Source organism: Drosophila willistoni (assembly GCF_018902025.1).
Source record: "Drosophila willistoni isolate 14030-0811.24 chromosome 2L unlocalized genomic scaffold, UCI_dwil_1.1 Seg168, whole genome shotgun sequence".
NCBI classification, from domain to species: Eukaryota; Metazoa; Arthropoda; class Insecta; order Diptera; family Drosophilidae; genus Drosophila; species Drosophila willistoni.
In genome coordinates this window covers 8163701-8185157 of record NW_025814047.1, presented here as the reverse complement: position 1 = coordinate 8185157, position 21457 = coordinate 8163701, and the positions used below count along the sequence as shown (strand labels likewise).

General features: G+C 40.1%; 1 protein-coding gene across 1 annotated transcript in view; it reads right to left on the bottom strand.

Moving 5' to 3' along the window:
• Window positions 1–16073, bottom strand: part of LOC6652204 (zinc finger protein 423 homolog) — a 34935-nt gene extending 18862 nt beyond the window's left edge. The window contains exons 1-3 of the mRNA XM_047009845.1: window positions 15613–16073; window positions 8489–8917; window positions 626–751 (exon numbers count right to left, since the gene is read on the bottom strand). Coding sequence (XP_046865801.1) covers window positions 626–751; window positions 8489–8917; window positions 15613–15655 — 598 coding nt within the window. The 5' untranslated portion in view covers window positions 15656–16073. The remainder of the gene's footprint in view (window positions 1–625; window positions 752–8488; window positions 8918–15612) is intronic.
• Between the last annotated feature and the right edge of the window lie 5384 nt (window positions 16074–21457).

The following is a 21457-nucleotide window of genomic DNA, read 5'->3' as shown; positions in this document are numbered from 1 at the left end:
TAACACTGGAAAAGCATTCGAAATGGCACTAGAGAGAAATGTGGCGAAAAGAAGATGAAGACAGAGGGACCAAGAAGGAGGAGGCGGAGTAGGATGAGGGAGAAAGAGAAAGGAGGGAGGTCATGTCGTGGCCGTGGATCATGATGCTGGCTCTGGCCTGGTATGGTCTGGTGTGGTCTGGTCTGGTCTGGTCTGGGGTCTTCGACAGCTCGTAAATGGCTATCAATGGTGAAAGTGAAGTTTTGTTGGTTAGCTTTTGGGGGGCAAAGAGACTGAGGCTGGCTGGGTAGGGTCTGGCTGATGGGGCGGAATGGTGTGATGTGTTCTGTCTGAGCTTGGTGTTGATTGCTGTTTGGGGTTTTTAAAACGTAGTTAGGCTGCCCGGTCTGCATATGGAACGACACCCACGACACAGGTGTAGAGCACCCTGGAGTGTCGTTGGCCATCTGCCATATAACACCCCGTTGGGCAATTTCCTATGGTTATGGCTTCAACTACGCATAAAGTGGGCCAAGACCAGAAACAGGAAGAGCATAAGTTGTAGAAACAGGAGTAGGGGCAGTTGCTGATGGAGCTGGCGTTGCATCCATCTGCGACACATTTTCGTATTTCGTATTGCGCTTACCTGAGTAAAAGCTGTCCAGACTCTGCAGTTCATCTTCATCATCATTGTCGCTCAGATTAGTCAAATAGTCATCGTCCTGATCATCATCTTGGCCTTCTCCCATGCTGCATCCCGGCTCATTCTCAGCTGCAAAATATGATAAACAAAAACTAAAGTTAGAATGCAGTTTGGCTGGTATTCAAAGGGGGATTTGCTCTCGACTAAGTCACGTACCCAGCACTCGGTTCAGGTCCCCAGCGATACAAAAGGAAATTTTGATTATGCTACGCCCCAGGGTACTATAATTCCATGCCCAAGCAAACCTGCATTCACTACTCCACAGCTCAAGCTCCTAGGCCAATTGCGTGTCTAAAGAGAATATACTTAAGAGTTGGGTCACTCTTCCAGGCGCATGCCTCCGAACAAAGAGAGTCCCAAAGAGAGAAAATCGATTCAGAGAGAGTGAGTGGCGAGAGAGAAAGAGAGCGTGAACCAAGAGGTTGAAGGGCAAGAGAGCGCCACTTGTTTTGATAGCACCGAGTCAGCTGTTCCTGTCCCGGCACGTGCTTAGCTCGAGTTTTGGTCTCTACTAAGGCAATGTCTGGAGACTTATAACCTGATGTTACTCATACGCAGCGTTTAACGTGACTAGTTCGACAGGTAGCCGTCCATACCCAAGGTCCAAGGGTGTGCGCCAAGATATTATAGGTAAATCCATAATTGCAGGAGAAGCCTCATCGAATCGAATAGCGGGAGAATAAGAATTTTGAATCACAATTTCACGACTTGCTTTTACTAGTTTCTAATGGCAAAATGAAATTTTGCTATTTTCCTCTAAAAACCAAATATCCTTCAATCTAGTGGAATGGCGGCCACACACACACACCCACATCGACACACACATGCAACATTCTAAGCATTTCTTTTGATGGGTTCGTCGTCAATGATGATGTGGCTGTGCTTTTATGCCACTTTGCATGCACAGAGACGGTGAAAAATAGAGGAAATAGACGAGGAAGAGGTAAAAGCCGAGAGAAAGAGCGAGTGAAAGAGAGAGGAACGCCACACGTCCAATAATCCTTGTCCTGCATCTGGGGAATACTTCATCAGCGGAAACAAAATTTTACGAATTTCTCCGTGTGTGTCTGTGTTTATGTGTGTGTGTGTGTGTGTGTGTGTGTGTATGGAGTGAGTAGAGTTCAGAGTCTGGAAATGAGAAGGGAAGGGAGATGGAGTAGAGGTTGGGACTCTGGGTTACATGGCACGTGCACAACCATCTAGCGGTTGGACAAGTTTTTAACATGCCACAAAAACGCATTGGCAGGCTACTGCTTGGATAGATAGCTGGATGGATGGCTGGCTGGCTGGATGGATGCCCTGTCCTGGTCCTGGTCCTGGTCCTGGTCCTCGTTGTGGTCCTGGTCCTATTCTGGCTCTAACGATGATGATTATTCAACATTCGCTCTATCTCTATTGGGACTCATATGCCACGCCCCCATCGCCGTTGGTTCATTCTTTTTGGCTCGACGTCGTGTTGGTATGACGGAAATTGGCTTTCGTCGAATTGTTGCTTTGAGTTTTGCAAATTTTTGGGGCTCTTTTTGCGTTTTTATAGGGGTGTGGGGAATGCATTCATCATCATCGTCGTCATCGACCGTAGCTAATTTTATGGCTCTTCGTTTTTCACTACCATCTTTTGTCGGGCTCATGATGTTAATGAAGCCTTCGCTGTGTATGAGAGTGTGAACGTGTGTATGACTGACTGTATATTTGTGTGTGTGTGTCTGTGTGTGTGTGTTTTGGCTTTGGGGTCATAAATCGAACTAAAAATTTGCATATTCGACTAGCGCCATCTTGCGGCCATTAGACAGACACCGTTTTTACGAGCTAAGGACACGCCCACAATACTATGATTGTGGCGGTGGCTACTGCAGTTTTCCCATCTCCCATCTCACTGCAGTGCTTCGCCTGCAACCACTCGCGCAGATTTCCCAAAGCGATGCCTACGGACTACGGACTACGGACTAGAGTCCAACATCAACAACAAAAACAACAACAAAAGAGGCACCAGCAGCAGCAGCAGCAACAAACGCCACAACAACAATGAATGCCGTTGTCTCTTGTCCAACTCACTCAGAAACTCCCCAAGGATTTCTTCTCAGCTCCTATGTGAGATGGGACCACCTACCGTGTGGTGATTCTTAATTCGATTCGTTTCCCTTTCCCCCACACATTCGTTTGTTCTCCCTCCCATTCTTTATACCCTGTGTCCATTGGCCATTCAAAGAGTATATCAGGTGGTCTCAATATATCACATATGTACAAAAGTTGGACTCAAATCTTCTTATATGCCCTTACAAAAGGTTATATTAATATGGGAAATTTTGTTTATTTGGCTATCCGTTAGGGTATTTGAGCTTCGACATGACCAGAGTTAGCCCGGCCCTCTGAATTTACGCTCCTATATTCTACGGCTGCTCCTTTGCCTCGTCGTCATCGTCATCCTCGTCATGGCTCCCTTTGGGAATTGTAGCGCAAATGCTTTTTGTGTGTTTCTGTTTGAAAATTATTGCAAAAAAAAAATTAAATTCCAGAAACGAAATAATAAAGACGCCTGGGCGATGTGCATGTAATCGAAGCAGACTTGGGAAAATATAGTTGGGCGGCAATGGAGCAGGAGATGGGTGGCACCTACAGGGATTAGGTATGCGAGTAGTTCAATATGTCTCTGATGCAATTATCGAGTGATAAATCGATTATTTATGGTTTTATGATTTCTTTTCCTTTTCGAACTACATATGAACCAAATTTGCAGCAAAGTTTTAGTTTTTTATTTATTCAATGCCCTTGGTATCGCCCAGACATGGACAAATGCAAAAAGGAAAAAAATACAAAAATGAAATTCACTTAAATGTATCGAAATTTCAAAGGCTTGGGCCAAATATTCAAAAGGTCTTCATCAAAAGTGGCTGAAGTAATTTCTATGTGAAATTTTTTCTAAATGGATCTATATGCTAGTTTAAAAATCAAAATTATCGATAACTCTTTCGATATCTGCTTCACATACGCGGATAAGGCATTAAAATTCATGATAAATAAACGAATGCCAATGTTAGGTTTTCATTTTCGATTTCGCACTCTATTGCGATGCATAACTAAAGCCTAAAGTTATTTGACCTTTTGTCGAGCGTTTATCGAATTGTTTATCGACAATCATCAATCATGCGTATCTGGTTCATTTGTCAAATTTCCAGACATCAGCTTGCATGTTGCTGTAGAGGAATGTACATATGTACATATGTAGGTATGTATGTTCATCATCAACGCCAACAATCAACCCAAATCCCATATTCTATTCAACCTACCTGCCACACTGGCATGCAATTCCCTAATCAAAGCCACTGAAAGCAATGAAGTTTTGTCATAAAATTTTACGCACCTTTGTGCCTCCCATGGGTCTGTCGAGCCAGAGACGTAGGGTCTGGCGGCTAAAGCTAAAGCTTGGAACTTGGAGCTCGGAGTTGGCAGCTTGGAGCTGGTTAGGTATGTGTTTTCAGTTTTCCTGTGCACCTGTTATTTTTATGGCCCCGCAAAAGTATATGTGTGATAGTCAGCCAGACAGCCGACCAGACAGAGAGACAGACAAAGAGTCGGAGTGTATACGATAACTCACTTTTGTTTCATTTTTCAATACACCGAGGAATAATAATGGCAAAATGAGCAACTTCACTATGCAGCAAGACGATGTCTCTTTCGGTCTCAAGATGCTCCCAAATGAGCATACCAATAAACACGCTGGCAGTAGCAAACACACACACACACGTACACCCACACCATGCACACACAAACACGACTTCCCTCTTTGTTGCGCACTTGTGAGAATAGGAAAATTCGACTTCTCCTCTCTCCTTCTATCCACTCCTTTTATTTGCCATCCTTTCTACATTTTCGTCTCGGCTTGCTAATGTATATGGCAATGTATAATTTTTATTCGCACCAAGGTTATTCCCCAAAGAAATATCATCCCCATGTGCCTCCGCTCCCCGCCCCACACTCTTTCCCCTTTCCCCTTTCTGCATAACCCGAAATATTGCAACACAAATATAATCTATAAGCAGGCAGAACTCATATTAATATCATCTTGGCGAGACACACAGCCAGAGAAATGAGAGTTGCTGACATTTTTATTTCATTCTTGCGGCGGAAGAAGAAGAAGCAACTGACATGGCAAACTAGTTGACCTTCGTCAGTCTTAGGATTAATCAGCCACACGCAAAATACATCCTTTGAAAAATTACAAAATTTTGAACTTTACAAACATTTGAGATATATAATATATACTATATATCTCTACTATTTGAACATTTCCTAAAATTGTAATACATAATTTATTACATTGGAAAGTTCCCATAATCCTGGCTTCATTTTGAAACTGAAATGAGTCATTTGTATTTTTTATATAAATAGGACATAGCGATTGTTCAAAAAAATTGGAAATATGGCAAAATGAAGTAGGTCGTCTCATTGTTTTGTTTCGAATTGATGGGGTGGAAGTGGGCAATTGAAACTTGATCAGCTTACAAACTGTATGAGTATACGCTAGAGAGCTGCATAAATGATAAAAAAAATCAATTCGAGTTAAGAACATTCAAAACCAAATGAATGAATTGAATTACTTTGAAAATCAACTTCAAGTAAATGAGTGTGCACCGTAAAAATCAGTCGCACAACATTCAAACGAAACAAAACGAATTGAATGAGTTAGAAAGTGTGTCAATGAGTTGCTATGATTCGAATGCATTCGAATTCCAATTATGATTTTAGTATTTATTTGTATTGTATATTTTTGAACTATATGTGATTACTATACAACGAAACTAGTGTGGTCAGTGGCTCAGTGGGGACCTACTCAGACTACAACACTGTTGTTACCGGGTTCAAACCGCCTGCAGAGATAGATGTGAATTTTCTTCTTTCAACTGGTGAAGTAATATTAAAAGGTAGATCCATGGATTAGGGAATATGATTTTTTTTTTTTTATAATACCTTTATTAGATAGCATTATTTATGTTTTCACGGTTCGTGGCAACTAGGAATCTAATTTAGAAAAATTAGACTTTACAAGTTTTGTCCCAAATTGTCAAATCCAAAACTGCGTACTAAATTTTTTGGTGTATAGCATATTGTAATTTTAATAGCCCCCATTTCGCCATTATTATTTTCCCTACATTTTTGATAAAATAATTAGTTTTTGTTGCTTTTAAACATCCCAATAAAAATGAGTCAATTCGAATAATTCTAATGATTCGAGTGCCTTAGTACTTTCAGAGTGCCTTTCATTAAACAGAGTTACGTATTTTTAGAGATATGACAAGTACTAACTCACACTCATTCATTTCATTGTGTAGTTGTCACTCATTCATTTGAATTCAATTCGAATGGCTTCATTTGACTTTGACTTTTCTCTCATTCATGCTCTCTAGTATACGCTCCAAATTGGCAGGCTATATTTCTTTTAGTCTCAGAGATGGACTCGTATTGGGTGCATGGTATATTTAAATAAAAATCAGAAAATATCTTCTGATGTGTGTTACATACAGACAGACAAGGCAGTTTTATTCATAAAGTTTTTAAAAATGACTTTGTAGTTTAGGAGAAAAACTATTTATTCAACTGCCTATTTAACTTTTTACAGTACATACGACTTAAATAATACATACTTATAGTATTGCTTAAATTGTTCAAACCTCTCTAGATTTTGTATAAAAGTGTTTTTAAAGAGTCTTAAGTTATTCCAATGAAAGAAATTTGATTACGAAATGTAGCATACTTTTAGGGCATTGTGGAAGTTATTTTGAAGTTGTTTCACATGCTTCTTGAGCTCTAATTGAGTTATGACGACTGAATGGTGGATTCCAGTTAATTTATTTCCAAACCACTGTGCCAAGCTTGGGCCACAACTTGGGCCGTGTTGGTGATGCGCACAAAAGGGCCAATTCATTCTCGCCGGAGTTTCTGATGGCAGCCGCAGCATCGGCAACAGCAGCAGCAGCAGCAGCAGCAGTAATGCCAAGCAGAAAGACAATTTTCGGATCCCCAAACTTATCACAGCCTCTCGATTTCCCTTTAGAACATTATACAACACACAAGGGAGTTGAAGCCAGGACGAGACCAGACGAGGACCAGCACCAAGACCGGGCCAGGACAGTAAACGGAGGGGCGGCAACTCGACAACCAAACAAGGAGCAGTGCAGCAGTGTACTTGTCATATATTATGCGAAAGCGAGAAGGAACGAATATGAGAACGCGCACTGGTGATAAAGTTTGGCCCTCCATAGTGCCGTTAGTGAAGGCTTCGCTCCTCCGTTCGCCCGCCGTGAGCTACAGTGAGGTTAAATCGACTCTTTGGCCAGCATGGGAGAGAGACGCAAACTTGAACTCTCAGGTACATGCGGCGGCACCCAGTAAGTCCAAACCTGAAGGACATGCGGAGGAAGCGGGCTCCTGCTGCTGCTGCTGCTGCTCCTGTTGATGATGTTCTATGACGATGCTGTCGCATCACTCCCGGGAATTCTACGTCCTGACAATAACTACAACAGCAAAAAGCAACAAATAACACATGATTATGCCTACGTGAATGTGTATGTGTGTGTGTGCATGTGTGTATTTTTGTGTCTGTGTGTGTTTACGTTCCATTTAAACATGGCGCTTTGGTCATTGGAATCGATGGTTTTACACCCAAGTGCCATAATCCATTGACGCACAGGAATACACGTGCATGTGCATGTACATGTGTGTGTGTGTGTGTCTATGTGTGTGTATATGTAAATGTGTGTGCCTGTATGGCGGGAGCCACATGGAGACATCAAAGTTTATGTGCTTCGCTCGCAGGGCCACAATGGGCAACCCATATACAGGGTGCCAACAAAGGAAAACAAAAAATGGAAAATCGCAGAAGAAAATGCAATGAGGAAAATATTTTTCTTCGAAAGTCCTGATTTGACCAAGCAATGATAAATTTCAATAATAAGAACTTTCTAATAGAATTTCCCAAGTCTATATTTATGTCTGATCGGTTTAGGCTAATATTTAGCATTAGTTTACCGAATATATAAACATTATTGTATGGTCATTAACAATTAAAAGAGAAAATATTATAACAGGAAGTTCAAAAGTTCTCTTTTTCAATGTAAAATGAAGCATTTGAGAATTGTTTAAAAAACTTGCCCGTCTAATATATATTTTCTAGAAATTCATTTCCATAATTAGTCATTTAATTTGTTTGACTCTTTCAAACAAAAAAGTGCTAGAACGATTAAGTTTAATATCCATATAAATGTAAAAAATCAAATCTCTTAGCATCGAGTTGACACTTTGCCTTAAATGACACCCTGTATTTGAACCATATCGTCATGTGGTTACAAGTATTAACCTTATCCAATTTACAAAACCCACTCCACAAGTATTCTCTACATAGACACACACAGACACAGGCACACATATAGACATTTTTAAACCGTTAGTATTTAGGCACCAATACACCTACGGCTTTTGCCAGGGACAGGACCAAAAGAAAGGGGACACAAGAAGGTGGGGGACGAGGGATGGGGCCATCTGGTTGCTGGGTCAACGGCAATGGAAGTACACCAACAAAAACTAACATTTGCTATTTATGAGACTGTCGAGAGTTATTAGCCGGACATGTGAATGCTCCAGAGGAAAGGCCCAAGATGACCAACCAACTACGACAATGGCCGACGACGATGACTGGCTAAGACTCGGAATGCAGACTTGAGAGGCGGTAGTTTTCGTTTTGGCTTATAGTATATCGCATATATCTTTCGGCTAGTGGCAATAAAATATGCAAATTGAAGTCAAACTTACCAACGCCAACGTCGCCCACGGACAAGGACTTGCAGTGCCCGTTGGCAACTGAAGCAGCAACAACAACACAAGCAGCAGGAGCAGTCAAAGCAGTGGTGCATGCAACTTCCTCCTCTCCAGGGTGTTGTACTTCTTCGTCTCCATCTTCTTTTACAGCAGTTGTGGTATCAGCAGCAGCAGCAGCATCATCATCATCAGCTGTTCTCCAGCTTTTGGGCTGTGATTCATTGGGTTTTTGCCTCGACTTCAAATCTTTCCCTTCCTCTCCTCTCGCACCCTTCTCCTCAGCATTATCATCATCATCATCGTTGTCGTCGTCCTCAATATCAGCCGATTCGTCCGCACTAAGCAATTCCTCTTTGGGCTCTAGCAGATCCTCCACATTGCAGATCTCCTCCCCACCATTTTCGTCCTCCTCCTTTTCGCCAACTGCAGAATAAAAATCAAGTGACAAATTCAATAGTTAAAATCTAATTGATAACATTTTCTCAATATGTATCGGAACGAATTGCTGAACGGTTTTTAGTTAGATGTGTTATCTCCAAATTGTATCTCCTGCTAACGTCGCGTCGTCGTCGGGTGCTCTACTTTGCAGATTATTCTAAAGTACTCCCCAGACGGTAATCGTGCTAAAAATTCTATTTACAGGTTTTGTGTTTTATTGTTGGTGGTGTCTCCAGTAAAAAACGAAAAACACCAACCAACCAACAATCCAGCCATTGCCAATAGCTAACAAAAAACGAAACAACCAACTCCAGCTCTCGACCAAAGCTGCCCGTGATCGATGGTCCTGCAAGAGCCTTGGGGGTGTCGTTTCCAAAAATACGAACAACAAAAAAAGGAGCAAACGAACGGCAACAAAAGCAACGGCGACCACAAGACCGCCTTAAAAGTAATTGCAAGGGTGCAACAACTTCCACAAAACCAGAAACCAGAAAAAAGGACAGCGGCAGAAACAAAACTCAGAATGTGGAACATGTGTAATTCGGCAATTAAATTGAATTTTTCATAAAATTTTTCTTCTCTTCCTCTCGCATTCGAAGTGTGTGCGGAGATGATGCTTAATGTTGGAGAAACGAAACTCTGGTCTGGATGAGCCACAGGTGGATAAAATCATTTACATATGCACTAACTAAAGTTGAACTAGTTAGTCTGATTCCACAACTCGATTTAGAAATGAGTACAGTCTATAATATTAATACACAAAAATGTGGATTAATCAAGTTGATCTTCAAAGTAAACTATCGGTTATCGGTTATCGGCTAAGTAACAATCGTTTATAAAATGAATGGCAATGCCTCAGTAATTTATCACGATGTTACCTTAACGAAATCTTACAAATTTGTCTTTAAATCAGTTTTTCTTTGTTTTATACATCGAATGTAATTTTCAACTAAAAATTAATAATAATAAATTCAAAATAAAAGCTTTTCATATTTTCTTTCGTTCTAATCTATTAAAAACAAGATCTGATGAAGTGAAAAGGAAAACTTTACGTTTATTTTAATTTCATATTTTTATATTACAATTTTTAAAAGACTTAAAATTATAGCTATTCAGTAGGCTGAGAAACAAGTGTGAATGATATGAGCTGAAAATGAAAAACGAGAGCCAGGCCTTTCACCATTCATTTCGTATTGGTGACCGACCCTCGCAAGGTAACATGGCTCACAAAATATATTGCCAAAAAGGACATGCCAGCACAGAATCACACCGCAAGGAATCGCCGCCATGGAAATCAACATTATGCATGGTCACCATAATGGAAGTATGGAAGCAGGCGAACGAAGGATGTGTCGAGATGGATGTGGACGTAAGGAGTGCAAAACTTGGTTATTATTTCCATGCAAAAGGCTCGCGCTGAGAGCCACTTGAAAGGCAATGGAATGGGTGCCCGCGGATTGTGTGGAGGGGCGGGGGAGCGAATTGTTGGTGCGGGCAACTGTGTGCCGTTTGCGGCGGAAGTGCCGCGTATTTTAAAATAAATGTGCAAGGAAGTAGAAGGAACAGAAACAGGACCAGAAGCAGGAGCAGGGGAGAGAGCACAGGGAGAACCAGTTATGGTCGTTAAAATTGTCGAAGCACCACAACAACAATAATAACAACAGCAACAAAAACACCAACAACAGCGCCACCATCGAGCACTACGACGTCGCAGTCAAGTTCCTTTTTGTGCAAGGCAAAAAGGATGTCTGTGTATGTGTTTGTTTGTGTGTGTGTGTAAGCGCCCATATGTATGCAAGCGATTTTCATTTTTGTTTAAAGCCCCCAAGAGTGCATTTCGCACTCGGTCGCTGTGTGTGTAAGTGTGTGAATGTGTGTATCTCTATATATGTGCGTGAGTGTGAGGGAATGAGTCTCACACTCATGTATGGCTATGCTGTGGATGGATATGAGTATGTGTGTGTGTGTGTGTATGTGTGAGAGTATTTCTTACTTGTTTTTCGGCTGTGGCATGTTTTTAAGCGTTTTACTCCACACCACCACACCAACACCGCCAAAAAAGGTGCACACACACACACACACACACTCACATGTATTTGTAAACGTAATAATAAGCGTCGTCCCCTTTGACCCATCAATCCGTTACCAGTGCCTTTGCCTTCGCCTCCCTCCCATTTCCCATTCCCCCCTTACCAAATACCCCAATGCTTGCTCCCACGTTTTCCATCTCCCAAATGGCTACTAAGCGTGTGTAGAGGGCACAAGTGAGCAGCGGGCGAGAGGAAGTGGAACTGGGATTGGGAACGGGAATGGGAATGGGAATGAAACTGGGAGCCAAGAGTAAAAACAAAACGCGCTTGCAACTTTTATAATGGCAATAGACATACATATATTTATCATGTATGTATGTATGTCTGTGTGTGAAGTATTAAAAAAATAATGAAATTACAAACCCGAAGGTGTTGTTAAAAAGCAACAAACAATAAATTTTATCAATAGTTGTTAGCTCAAGCATAATCCAAAGAAAAGATTGAAACTAACCAACTTTCACAAAATGCTTTAACAAGTAAAATCACTTCAAAAGAAAAACAACACTCCCCAAAAAATTCAAAGTAAGTCAACTTAGAAAAGAAAACCGATGGCATCGGAAAATGTGCTCAGCTGTCTAACCAAAATCTTTTCAATTATTCAAAGTGACTGTTTAGTGCCTTCTTATCCTTCCCCCAGATATTTAAATACAATTTTATTGCTGGAAATGTTCTTATTGATTTGCATACTATCCCAAGATTTACGTTGTTGGTTTTCCAGTGAAATTCGGGAGCAGTAATGCTTAATTATAGTTTGCAAAATAAGCCAAAATTCTGTGAGATTGTCATTGATGAAAGAAAATGTTACCGCTTTTTAGGTGTCCGCTAACCGAACTCTCAACGATTCTGACTCATATTGGGGGATATTTTCCATATTTATTTTGCATCTCATCGAAAATACTTGAAGTAAACCTTCGCTTAAGCAAACGTATGCTAAGGAATTTCGGTGGAGCTGTCAAAATGCCATTGCCGACGCTTCACCGGAATTCCCAATGTGAATTGGCCCACTCATTTTCCATCACCGCCCAATCCAACCATCCTTACATCCAGCCACATCCAGCTATATCGCCCACAGCAAATTCTATTTACCAAACTAGTTACCGTTAGACGCAGCCAATATCCCCCTCAGACTGAGAAACACATCTACACACACACACACACGCACACACACAAACACATTATATAAGGAAAAGCCACTGCACATGGCCTATGCCCAAAGCGAATTCCTGCTGCTGGTTCTGTTGTTGCTTTTGCTTTTGCCTTTGCTGGCTCTGTTACTGTTGCTGATGCTGTTGCTATTTTGGCGCGCATTGCAATGGCAATGGCAATGGCAAATATTTTTGCCAATACACTGAGGACCCGCGCTCAGCTCATGTTGACTTTGGTATGGGCAGGACGAAAGCCAAAAGGATGCTACCGTTGTCGCTAAGGAGCAGAAGCTTGGAGCAGGCAACATCGGCGACAACTTATGGCAGCTGGAATCCTAAGCCTTTCCCAGCTAAGGGAATTCCAACTCAGGGATTTTAAAGCATTTTCGGTTGTACAGTGGTCAATTTTGCACCCAAACCGCCAACTGATATACAATATATCTAGCTTTATTTTGGGATATGTACCTACTCATTTAAATTAAAAGATATTGAAAATGACAATCCGACCTAGAGGTCGTTCCATACAATATTACTCTTAGACGATATGGTACTAAATTTAATAAATGATGGACTAACATTAATTTATATACTTCAATTGTGACCTTTATATTTGTGGATTTTAGATTTTAAGCTGGACAATAGTAAAACATATAAGTATATATAGTTTTTATCCAGTTCTTTATACTTAATGCCATATTTAATTAATCGGAAAGGATTAAGAGACGTTCAATAAAAATTGCAACCATTAAGTTCTCTTCCCTCGCCAGACTTTGCTTCTAACTAGAGATGGGCGTCGGGATCGGGATTTTCGGGAATCCCGCGGGACCCGAAAACTTTATGGGAATTGGGCGGGATGGGAAAGATTTTCAAAAAACCGGGACGGGACGGGATAAGAGGTCGATCCCGAAATTCCCGCAGGTCCCGGAAAAACTATCGGGACCCAAAAACTACTCGGGACCCAAAAATAAAATGTTCGATAAAACTTTCAGCATTTATCGATATTACTCACTGACTGCAATTTATTAGTAACACGAAATATTACTCGTGCAATATTTCGTGTTTTCCATGTGAAGATGATATTGACAAAGAAATTAGTAATCATATTAAGAATGTTAAACTTAAGAAAAATGTGGATATATTATCTTTTTGGAAGCAGTGCAATGAATTGCCATTATTGCAAATGCTGGCTAGGCAAACTTTAAATGTTCCGACATCCTCTGCAACTAGCGAAAGAGTTTTTTCTACTTCAAGTAGAATTTTGGAAGACAGAAGAACTCGGCTTATTGGAGACAATTTTGAAAAAATATTGTTTTTAAATAAAAATATGGATATACATATAAAGTAAGAGTTTATTGGAAAAAACAAATATATAAATAAAGTAATATGCATATATGAAAAAAAATTTTCGGGAAAATGTCGGGACCCGCGGTCGGTACTGAAAATTTTTCGGGATAACCGCATCCCGGAAAAGCAAATTTGATTTCGGGACGGGATGGGACGGGAAGCATTTTCTTTCCCGATCCCATCTCTACTTCTAACTACTCCAGAATTGTAATTTTTCACGCTATAACTAGTTGGGAATTCCAACAAGCATGCCCAATCAACAGTTAAATTTGACCAAACATATAAATATCCCAGAAATAATGAAAAGGATAATGAATATACGAAATAATGAATATTGTCCAACAAATCGAAATGGTTGTATATATGATGTGGTGGTGAGTGTTTTCTGAGTTAACTATGTCGAATCCCTTTTCTAGGATCATGTTTTAAATACTGGTATACTTATTTGAAATAGAATATTTACGACTTTTGCCAAGTACATATATCTACTTCTTTTAACGACTTGATTGTTTAGACAGATGGGAATAGCTATTGAGAGTTCATTCTGAATCTGATGAAAATGTTCGATACTCAACGGTTTTTGTTGTAGTTCAAATGTGAATGTATACTTTTGGGGACCACTGTGAGTATTTTTCCTAGGTGTGAAAATAGTGGGCCAGAATCAAAGCCAAAGAAAATATTGGAATATGACAAGGCCAATACCTTTTGTTGTTGCTGAGTTTTGTCCAAACGATGGAATTATACAATATATATATTTATGTACATACATACATACATATGTATGTATTTGTGGGTATGAATAAATACATATGTACATGTATGTGTGATTGTATGTACACACATATAGTAAATGTGTATGGGTGTATGTAGGACGTACACATGCAAAAACTGCCAACGCCGTCAACAAATGAGAATTCTCATGGGAGTTGGCGCATGTTTGTTGTGTTGCCCAAGCCTCCTCTTTGCTGCTGTTGTTGTTGCTGCTGCCCCTTGGGGATTGGCCAGTAAGCCCGTTGCCGACTCCCTTGAGAAATACATGGCAATGGGTTTTCTGTGTTTTGTGCTTTTTTTCGCGAGATAGAGAGAGAGAGTACAGAAAAATGCGCAAGCCAAAGTTCGTTTCGTTTTTTTATACTTTGGGGAAATTTGTATGCCCCAGCATGAGGCAAATGTGTGTGTATGTGTGTGTGTGTGTGTCTGTGTGTATTTTCCAGCTGTCTTTGGGGGTTGTAGCCACACTGACACAGCTGATCCCCCCATCTCCACCCACTCTCATGCCAGTGTGTGTGTCTATGTATGTATGGGCATTGGATTTATTGTCAATTTTATTTGTTATCATTGTTGTTGCCGTAGTTGTTGTTGTTATTTACACTGACACAATTTGAAATTGTATTAAAAATTAACGGCACTTTGGTTGCCTTTACTAGTGCAATAGCAACAGCAGCAGCAACTATGTACAAATGGAAATGGAACCCAAGTCCGGGCTCCATCCAATACTATTTCCCAAATGGTACAACTTTGGGGCCAAACAATTTTTGAATACCCTGCAATTGAAGGGGTAACTCTGTGACAAGTCGATCCAAATAAATAGAGTAAATATTATAGAATTTTCAATTGCATTCCAATCAATGGTCAATTGTTCTCTCGGATACTGTTGGATTTCGCTTCTCACATTACAGGGTATCGGCTAGTCGTTAACCCAAGCATTTTATTTATAGAGTATAACTTGTTGGTTAACCAGAACACTCAACTGTTTGAAACTCATTCGGGGGCCAAAGGCATGGCACTACATACAATTCCCCCCCACTCCTAGGCGCCCCTGTCTTGCATTTAGGTGTGGTGTTCCCTAAGGAATGAATGTTCCTGCAAGCTACTACTACCTTGCAGTCAAGAGCCAGTAGCAAATGCTCGAAGGGGCTAAGCTGAGACTGAAACTGAAACTGAGGCTGAGGCCATTTGCATTCGTCACATTTTATGGTCCCATGAGCAAAGATTTGTCAGGATAGTGCTCTTATAGTCCGATCCCCAACCAAAGCAAATCAATCGCATATATAATGTCAAGGAATCGATGTCATTGGGAAGCGAATTTGGTTAAACTTACGTTTAAGACATGCTCGCGGTTTCGCCTGCTTTCGTCGCGACATGGCCAGTATGATTGAAAGCCAGACAGAACTGGTTTAGATAGAATACACTTTGTTTTTAATTGTCTTTCAAATTCACTTTCGAAACTATCCAATTTGGCGCGCGATTCAATTTGACACGTACGGGTAATGAAAACGGTGAGATTCCTCTTGGAAGCGCTGTGCGTATCCTTGCGCCTTCAACGTCGGCGACGAACTGACTGACTTTGTGAATTTGTTGTCTGTTTGTTAGAAGCAAAGCTCTTAAAACAAAATGGTTCGCCAACAAGCAGGCGCAGAGAGAGCGAGAGAGAGAGGAAGGGAAATGCCGGTGCCAACGAGAAAGAACGCACTCAAAGAGAGTGAGAGAGAGAGAGTGAGACTAGAAGACGACCGCGAAAAAGGGAAAGGGAGAGCCACCCAAGCGTTCGTCCCAGTCCTTTCCTTATACCGACAAAAGCATTCGAGTCCTATTCCCAAAGGGGGTTGCTTTAGGTTCATTCATCCCCTAGAGACCCTTGAGAGTGGGGTGCGCCTGCACCAATCGTGAGTCAATGGGTGAGTCACATGCTGTGTCCCAGGACGCAGTAGGAGACATTCCTCCAGCTTCTTCGCCCTCTTCTTGCTGCAATTATAAAGTCAAATCCAATTATTTTGGGACTTTACAACTTCACGACGTTCGCACGTGCGTATGGGGGGTCTGAGTCTGCCAAGGTGCTGACTGACTTTGTGTATGTGGCCTCAAGGATTCGCGATTTCTCATCAGCGGGACAACATCTGTTAGGGCGTGCGAATCCTTCGACATCGTGTAAAGGAGCAGCGGGTGATTGATGCCGATGATGTCGTCCAAGTGGGATCATACATATGTATTTATTTTCATTCAACATCACAATTATGGTTTCACTCCTTTTTGTCGGAATTAGTTCAAATAATATATTATAATTCCATTTCACTCCCCCAAATACAACAGCAAAGTAAAACGTATAGGAATAAGTTCCAATACATACTGTGATCATCACTAAGATTAAAAATGTGCAATTATACACATTTTGTGGTTTCATTATATATGAGCCTCAAAAAGATAAAACTTGGATGATCTTATCCTTAATGTACCATTTTGAGTACGAAGTTGGTAAAAAAAATAGTATTATGTAGCTCGCCGACTTCGATCTCAGCAAGTAAAACAAATATTCTTATAATTAGAAATGTCTTTAAAATCCTGTTAAATGCTGCTTAGTAAGCATATCTCGCTCGAGTGAGCGTAGGAGTCTACCAGGAGCACTCAAATCAAATTTGGTATGTTGATATATATTAATGAAAGATTTCAGTGTTTTAAATTCAAGTGCAGAATATAATCGGTTTTTTTTCAAATTCCGTGGCAAATTTGGTGGGTCATACAGCCAGATGGACCCACGGACGGACATAGCTAGATCGACTCGGCTGTTGATGCTGATCATTACATACATTATGGCGACTTTAATATACCCTTTGGACAAAAAGTACCTGTTCACTTTTCTTTACCAACTCAGTGTCATATAAGATTTAACATAAGCCAAATTTTAACAGAAATGTAAACTAATTATAAGCGTCAGGTCTAGTATCTATAGCTAACTTAGGGAGTAATTTGCATTTACCATTTAATTCAAATTATATTTAAATAAATAAATAAGTAAGGTCGTAGGCCGATTTATGGGATCTTTTCGCTAAACTTTTAACTTTGCACTCAAACTGTTGTATATGTATATATTAAGTATTTCAAACATTTATAAGCTATCTCTTAAGTAGAAAATACTTGCATAGTATGAGCTCTTCAGAGGCCGAAAATAAATATTATATCCAAAATATTTTTATTTTTATCTATCGATATTATAGATATCTCCGCGCGGAGATATGTCGTTCCGCAGATCACCGGCGATGATATAATAATAAACCCCAATAATAATTTCGCGCGGAGATATGTCGTTTTTCTAACGACGTTTTACAACCACATATCTCCGCCAGAAAAATTTACTGGGCGGAGATATGTCGTCGGAGATATGTCGCTATGCCGGGTGAAATGGTATATTAAAGTCGCCAAAATGTATGTAACAGGCAGAAGGAAGCTTCTCCGACCCCATAAAGTATATATATTCTTGATCAGGATCGACAACCGAGTCGATCTAGCCATGTCCGTCTGTTCGTCCGTCCGTACCGGAATTTACAAAAAACAGATTTTCTTAAAAACTATGTAAGCTACCGACATTAAATTTGGTATGTAAGCTAGCTTAATAGACGCGCAGATATTGACTATTTAAAAAATTTGCCACGCCCATTTCCGCCCCCGCAAATTAAACAAAACTGATTTTCTCGAAAACTAACAAAGCTAAAGTCACCGAATTTAGTATGTATGCTGGCTTAGTATGCGACTATATATATTTTAATATGTTGCCACGCCCACTTCGGCCTCCATAATTTAGAAAAAACCGATTGGCTCTTGCAATTTTTTGACCATCGCAATCAAATTTGGCAGACTAATTAATCTTGTCTATTTCTACCAAACTACCAACTTTTATTGAAATCGGACTAGAAACATGCAAAATATGCGTATGAACGTACTTTGCTACACGATCCATAAGGGCAGAATTGGCCGTTGGCTAGTGGCGGCGCTAGAGTGCTCGTGTGTTTGTTTCACCTGGTGTATGGTATACCCAAGTCGGCGAGTCGACTTACTTACTTAATTTTTTTTCCCGTCATGACAGTTAAGTTTTCATTTCATAATTTTATTTTTATGTATCACAAATGGATTACCATATAATTATATAATAAATATATAATTATATTGAAATATATATATTTTCTAATCGCGACATCTATGAACACAATTCGAATTGTATCAACCAGAAATAATAGTGCAGTTGATAACACTTGCTTCTTATAAATTCGACACTTACAGAATCTATCCATAATACATCGAAGCAAAAAAGTCACAGCTTAGACTGAAAGCGAGTAGCCTACATTGGGTCATCAATATAAATATAAAGTCCTCCTATACAACTCCGTACTGAAACCCATCTGGACTTACGGAGCCGTACTATGGGGAAATGCAAGTACCAGCAATGTCGATATTATACAAAGAGCGCAGTCGAAGATTTTAAGATCAATCACTGGGGCCCCGTGGTATATACGGAACGACAACATTCAAAATGATCTAAATATACCTACCGTACAATCTGAAATAGGTAATCAACAACTAAAGTATTCTGCGAAACTGGATGCACACCGAAAAGTTCTTGCCAATTCCCTTACGCAAACTAATAATGGAACTCGTCTTAAAAGAAATGACAGACCAACCCAATAACAAGTGATTAGGGCCGCCTGCAATATCCCCAGGATTTATCTTAAGTACTAGACTAATTGTAAGAAAAATATCTCAAACTTGTTGTTAGGCTCTAATTTAAGAGTAGATTCAACAAATAAACGTCAAAGAAAAAAAAAGGTCAACTTCCCGATTTGGACAAATGTTTGTTATATTGTCTCCCGAAGAGGGATCCAATTTTTCTTTACTTACGACGGCCCATTTATCATTATTAATACCATTGTTCTGCTTTTCAAGCAGCTCGATCATTTTTATCAAAAAATGGACCAAATTTTTGTAAAGCAGAAATCATCCGGATCTGGATGGATCTTGGCCGACTATTCTAGAACGACTTCAATGACCTAGTGACACGAAAGAAATCGTTTATAAATGCCTATTATACCATCGATAGTCTGCCACCATAAATTTCATTAGGGTAGTAATTCGAGAACTGGTTTTTTGGCAAGTGGCAAAATGTGTTCAAAACTAAAATCCCAAGTTGCAAAGAGGATGGCGATGTGGTTCCCTTCTCAAAACATGGAGCATGGCCAAGGTAATTGTTCCAGGTCTTTGGAGGATTGGTGAACGAATAACAAAATAAATCTGATTTAATGTGTAAGATTCCAATTATTTAAAGTCTGTTAAATACTCATGTATATACCGAAACCGGTATTGTAGTATCGATTGTTAGTAATAAGTATCGACTGTTAGTAATAAGTATCGATTGTTAGTGATAAGTATCGATTGTGAGTAATAGGTATCGATGGTTAGCGATAAGTCCTCGATAGGTTGAGAGACGGCGTCTCTCTTCTCTTCCGGCGACGAAACGAACAAGTTGTCTCTGCGCAGACGACTAGAATCAAATCGGAAAAATACTAATCCATCCTTCTCTTTATTATTTAAAATATAGCTATTTACAAATGGAACATTTGAAACTGATCCACCCGTTTGTCACAATTGTACAAATATACCGCAACACTGCACAAATATGTTCAACAAAATACAGACTATTGCAAAGCATGGTCCAGGAATCAAGGATGTGAGAAAACAGTATCCCCTTTGATCATGATCGCCCATACATTAAATGTTGTTGTGAAACTCGTTATGCCAGACAAAACTGTAAAGCAAATATGAGTCAGCGTTGAACGCAGTTTTACTCGGACTTTAGAACCAAATTAAAAGAATTAATCTGAAAATCTTCAACAATTATTTGAATTCGAGTGACAAATTTGTGGTGTTTTTAGATTATTCACGTATGCACACTTTGCTGATCAAATAATAAGTGAAATATTTATTGAAGAAAAAATTACATGTCATTTTGACCCAGCAGGTGTTGAGAACACCAAAAGATGATAGCTCTTCAAACCGATTGGCCGAGCCTCAAACCAAAACGTTTCCGAAGCGAGACAATAGCCATCAGGCGGACAAATTGCAAACGTCCGGCTCCTCGAATTTTTACGACTGGTCACACTTTCATGTCTTTGTGATTAAAGAAAAACCCAGAACATTGTTGTATGGGAGATATTTGGATTCCAATCAGAAGTGGGACAAATGGGGATGTCCATATTACACTGGGCCTCCACTCCAAACACGCCCACACCTGGAAATGAGAAGACAAATTAGCCGTGGGAAACCTGAAAACTGCATATGGTACCTAGAAATGTTAGCTGAATGTTAATTAACAGCTAATGTAAATGGATGCCGATACCTAACTATCGCATACATGTCGTTCTGAAACGACATAATTTCGCGCGTTTTGAAACGACATATCTCCGCGCAGATCGCCGTTAAAAATGCCACATATCTCCGTTAGAAAAATGTACTGGGCGGAGATACATATGTCGTCGGAGATATGTCGCAATGTCGTAGGTACAACACTTAACATAACTCGACAAAAACGATAACAATTCTATACAACACAAATGAATGCCCAATAACACCCTAAAACTTATTCTACCAACAAAGAATGAAAATTCATTCTAATTGAAAATCCAGCAAAGGTAAACCCGGACGACCACGTCGTACAGTAAGTTTAGTCATAGACCCCCGGAAGAGACAAGCTTCTCAGGATGACACGGATGACACTTGTCCTTCAACCAAGCGTTGGAAATATACTGAGCAATCATGCCAAACAATCGAGAGTTCCTTCAATGGTAAGCAAGGGTAAGAGGATAATAATTTTAATTGGAACTAATTTTGTTTTTCATCCTTGCAGGCAAAAATAATAAATATAAACCACGGGGTTTATTTCAAAACTTACTTAAGTTATTGTGTTCTATTAATACGCTGAGGCTGTGTCCGATGGCTAATCCACACTCAGAGCCGCTTTCACTTCTGGAACGGAGTCTGTGACTACCTCAGCTACATCAGCCGAAACAAGCTCATTTTGTTCAAAGAGCTCTTCCGGGTTCTCGTTGATCCATACCTTTGGCGGTATTACTGCAGTTGATGGATCATTCACAATCAAAACAGCATCCACCAAGGGAACAGGA